General features: G+C 45.8%; 1 protein-coding gene across 3 annotated transcripts in view; it reads left to right on the forward strand.

The window, feature by feature from the left end:
- Positions 1-5000, forward strand: part of LOC119595418 (N-acetylgalactosamine-6-sulfatase-like) — a 28168-nt gene that overhangs the window by 22224 nt on the left and 944 nt on the right. For all 3 annotated transcript variants that reach the window (XM_037944679.1, XM_037944625.1, XM_037944553.1), the window contains 3 exons: positions 1368-1470; positions 3179-3337; positions 4330-4410. In XM_037944679.1, coding sequence (XP_037800607.1) covers positions 1368-1470; positions 3179-3337; positions 4330-4410 — 343 coding nt within the window. The remainder of the gene's footprint in view (positions 1-1367; positions 1471-3178; positions 3338-4329; positions 4411-5000) is intronic.

The following is a 5000-nucleotide window of genomic DNA, read 5'->3' on the forward strand; positions in this document are numbered from 1 at the left end:
ATAGTCCACGATAGACAGTATACTAGCGCTTCGAGTAATTGTGGAACGCCGTCGTGAGTTTGGTCGTGGGTTGCTTGCAACCTACATCGACCTCAAAAGGTGTTTGACTCGGTGCATCGGGAATCGCTATGGGAGATCCTGAGTCTTAGGGGAATTCCGACACAGATTATTGGCCTAATAGCAAGCCTTTATACTGGTACTAAAAGTGCTGTAAAGTGTGGTGGGGCTCTGTCGAACTTCTTCCCTGTTAATTCAGAGGTGAGGCAAGGCTGTGTCCTTGCACCAACACTTTTCAACACCTGTATGGACTGGATAATGGACAGAGCTACTAGCCAAAATCAGTGTGGAGCAACACTAGGCAGGTCTAGGACCTTGACTTTGCTGACGATGTTGCTATCCTATCTAAAGTCCTTGGAGTCACTGATGACGGCTCTTGATGCATTTAGTAATGAGGCGAAGCCCTTAGGCCTAGAGGTTTCCTGGACCAAGACCAAGATTCAGGACTTTAGGGGCCTGTTAGGGGGACCCACTCAGTCGATCCATGCTTGCGGCGAGGACGTTGAAGTTGCAGAGAGTTTTACATACCTTGGTAGCGCAGTCCATATCTCTGGGCTGTCAGACCAAGAAGTCAATAGACGGATTGGTCTGGCAACAGGAGCTATGGACTCGATCAACAAGAGCGTTTGGAGATGTCGGTACCTATGTAGAAGGACCAAGCTGCTTGTGTTCAAGGCCTTGATACTGCCAGTTTTGCTCTATGGAAGCGAAACCTGGACGCTATCCAGTGCCTTGGAGTCTCGCCTTCATGCCCTTTGTAACAAGTCCCTTCGCCGGATGATGGGGTACAGTTGACATGACCACGTGTCCAACCGGCGGTTACACCGTGAGACTGGCATGGGACCTGTTACTTGCATAATCCGGGATCGCCAACTCAGGCTATATGGCCACCTGACTCGTCTCCCTGTGGACGACCCTGCTCATCAGGTTGTCTCTCTGCGAACAACCCTGGGTGGAGGAGGCCAGTGGGACGACCCAGGAGATCATGGCTTAGGCTGCTCGACGAGACCTGTCGCGAGGAATTAGAGATGGGCCGTGAGCCTGCCTGGAGACTCGCCTCGAGGGATCCTCGTGGCTGGAAGCGAAGGGTGGATGCGGCCATACGCCCACGTCGGTGTTAGCCCCTTGATGATGATGATGATTGATGTATATATATGTGTGTGTGTGTGTGTGTGTGTTTTTTTTTTAATGTAATGTCCGTTTCATATATTCTTTCTTTCTTTTCTTCTTCTTCTTCTCCTCTTTTTTCTTTTTCTCTTTTTTAATGTAATTTCCCTTTCATGTTTTCTTTGTTTTCTTCCACATTCCAGACCCGTTTTCTTTTACCGCGGTGACCGCCTGATGGCCGTCCGTCTTGGAGGATACAAGCTTCACCTCTGGACTTGGAGCACTCCTACCTACGAGCTCCAGAAAGTACGTGAGATCGTGCATAATTCTTCGTCAACTGTTATTTTATTCATTTTACTCTCGTTCAGCCTCTCTCAGCCTCCTTTAGAGTTGTCGCAGTCTGATTCTGTTTCTTTTTCGATTTCGCTTTGTGTTTGTTTCTCTCTGTCTATCGAATTTATCTCCTCTCTCTCTCTCTATCTCTCTCTCTCTCTCTCTCTCTCTCTCTCTCTCTCTCTCTCTCTCTCTCTCTCTCTCTCTATATATATATATATATATATATATATATATATATATATATATATGTGTGTGTGTGTGTGTGTGTGTGTGTATGTATATATATACCTATCTATCTATCTCTATCTATCTATATCTACCTATCTATCTATCTATTTATCTATCTCTATCTATCTATCTATGTATCTCTCTCTCTCTCTCTCTCTCTCTCTCTCTCTCTCTCTCTCTCTCTCTCTCTCTCTCTCTCTCTCTCTCTCTCTCTCTCTCTCTCTCTATCTATCTATCTATCTCTATCTCTATCTATCTCTCTCCTCTCTCCCTCTCTCTCTCTCTCGATAGCTGACTCATCTGACTGCCATAACTGAATGCATTTCGTAGTACCCGAATTGCCTCTAGATATTTCCTTCTCTGAACCTGACCATCCCGGCGGCAGTGGTCGGCGGTCCCTGTTCGCGACGGTGCTCATTATGGTCAACGCTCGCTGTGTATTTATGTATATTTATGTGTGTGTGTGTGTGTGTGTGTGTGTGTGTGTGTGTGTGTGTGTGTGTGTGTGTGTGTGCGCGCGCGCGTGTGTGCGCGCGCGTGCGTGAGCGTGTGTGTGCGTGTCGCTCCATCTGACGTTTACCATACCGGTCGCCGAGCTTTTTCCCACGAATACCAATATAAACGGGGCCCCACTAAGCGACTACTCTTGACCAAGAACCCTCAGTGTTATCGAAAGCACGGCATAACTGCCCTCAAATCAACACATATATCACGCTTTTCTGTCTAAAAGACTAAGGCGAGGTCTCATGATAACGCCTGTAGCGAGAGACATGGACCAGACACACTCATGGACATAGGTATATCCCCCTCTAAAACCGGCTCTTTTTTGTGAGTTTTAATGGTCAGCTGATTCGCAAAGTATGTCGTGTTTCCTTACTAGTCGTGGGGTTGTCTTGGTTCTCTTTCCTTGGGAGAAAATGTACCGTTAACGATCGATAAATGTGTTACTTGGTTTTTGATAATGAGTCTAGTTCTTATTCTTTGTTGTTTTTTGTTTGTTTGTTTGTTTTTTGTTTGTTTTTTTGGGAGAATATTTCGTAAGCTCTCTTCTAGCTCTTTCTCTCCTTCCCTCTCTTTCCGCATATTATCTCCTCTTCCTTTTTTCTCTTTTATCTGTTTCTCCCATTTCTTTCCTTCCCCATTTTTCCATTGTCTCTTCCCTCTCCTCCTTTTACATTTTCTCCCCTTTTCTCTCTTTCCTCATATTATTTCCTCTTCCATCTCTTCATTGAAAACTCCTTTCCCCTTCTCTCTCCTCTCCCTTCTCTTTCTCTCCTTTTCCCTTCTCTCTCTGCTCTCCCTTCTCCTCTTTGTCTCCTTTCCCCTTCTCTCTCCTCTCCCTTCTCCCCATTCCCCTTCTCTCTGCTCCCCCTTCTCCTCTTTCTCTCTCCTTTCCCTTCATTCTCCATTTCAACACGCTCTCCCCCATCCCCTCTTTCTCCACCACCAGGGCATCAACTACTGCCCGGGCGCTGAGGTTGCCAACCTGACCACGCCCACACCGACGGATCACAGCGCCCGCCCAATCCTCTTTAACATCGAGGCGGATCCGGCCGAGCGATACCCGGTTCCTCCCCACTCGCAGGAGTACTCGAAGCAGGTTCCTAAGGTAAGGAAAGGGTGGGCGGTCACGGTAGAAGGGGTAGGGGTAAGGAAGGCGTTGGTGTGGGTAAGGGACGGGAAGGGAGGGGAAGGGGAGGTTGGTGTGGGTAAGGGGTAAGGGAAGGGAAGGGATAGGTGTGGGTAATGGGTAAGGGAAGGTAAAGAGAGGGTGGGTGGTAAAGGTTGATAGGGTAGGGATAAGAGAAAAAAGTGGAGTATGGGGTGTTTTGGTGTGGGTAAGGGTTAAGGAAAGGGTTGATTGGGGTAAGGTGTAAGGGAAAAGTGGGGTGGTGGCATTCGGGTGAGTAGAGGGAGAGATGGTGAGCTGGGGGGGGGGGTAAAGGAGGGGTGGGTTGGTGTGGGTAAGGATAAGGGAGGTGAGAGGGTGTGTTGTGATGGTAGGGTGAGAGAAGGGGTGTTGACAATAGGTGAAGAAAGGGAGACTGGGAAGGGTTGACTATAGGAAAAGGGGGGGAGGTGGAGTAGAGTGGCTGAGGGCGCTGGTGGGTTGGTGGGAAGGGTAGGGGCAAGGGAAAAGGGGTTAGGGTAAGCAAGAGGGTGGTTGAGGTGAAGGAGTATGGGTATAGGATAAGGGTATGTGCTTGAGGGTAAGGAAGGAGTTGGGGAAAGAGTGGGTTAGTTGAGAAGGTTAAGGGAAAGGAAGTTGGGGTTTGGGGAGAGTCGGGGTGACTTTGGGAAAGGTAAATTAGCTAAATGGGTAAGGGGAAGAGGAAACAGGTGTCTGGTTGTTTTCTTTGAGTTTATGAATGCAGAAAGTACATTACTATTCGCCCTGTTCATCACCGTTAACAACTACAGACACTGCCGCTTTTATTTTTGTTATTATCACGATTAACTTCATCATATTACTCTTATGGTCGCAACACTATACCACTACAGTTATTATTCTTGTTGAGATTCTTACAATCATCATTATTATTTATTCTCATTACTATCACTAACACAACACACACTAACCAACAGACTTTTTTTCCCCAGCTGCTCTACGCTATCATCGACCACCGGCGTGACCTCAAAAAAGGAGTACCACAGCTGAACTGGTGTGACCCGGCTGTTATGGTAAGTGCAGTTCCTCGAAGAACGTAACGTAAAATGCAAATGAGAGAGATATTATTGCAGTCTTCTTGGTAGATGGGTGAGGTTTTATGTTTTTTTTTTTTTTTTTTTTTTTTTTTTGGTGGGGGGGAGATTTGGAATTATAGCTAAATATTACTTTTTGTTATGTTAAGTATAGTTCATTGATATATTTCCAATGTTGAATATCGGATCCTTTTTGAATGCTAAATATTTCTGAATGATGCAGATTGAACGTTAAATGTACATCGTTAGATAATGTTTTGTAGAAAAAGGACCATGCTTTGATACTTTTTTTAACGAAAAGTGCAGTGCTGGTGTATTTAAGACTAATAGATATGAATTATTATAGTATATATATGCCATCTACTTTCTTATTTTTTCCTTCCCTATTCTCCAATGTATATGATCCAGTTCCACATGTCAGGGAATCACTTATCTATAGAACGTATGCTTAAACGGGAGGCCCTTCTCTCGTATATATGTATTTCGAGCACACTTCCCCTCACATATTCACTCTGAACTCCCCTCGTAGCAATGCCCATCGTAGAACATCCTCACATAGAAATAAATAA

The sequence above is a fragment of the Penaeus monodon genome, chromosome 1 (assembly GCF_015228065.2).
Source record: "Penaeus monodon isolate SGIC_2016 chromosome 1, NSTDA_Pmon_1, whole genome shotgun sequence".
NCBI lineage: Eukaryota > Metazoa > Arthropoda > Malacostraca > Decapoda > Penaeidae > Penaeus > Penaeus monodon.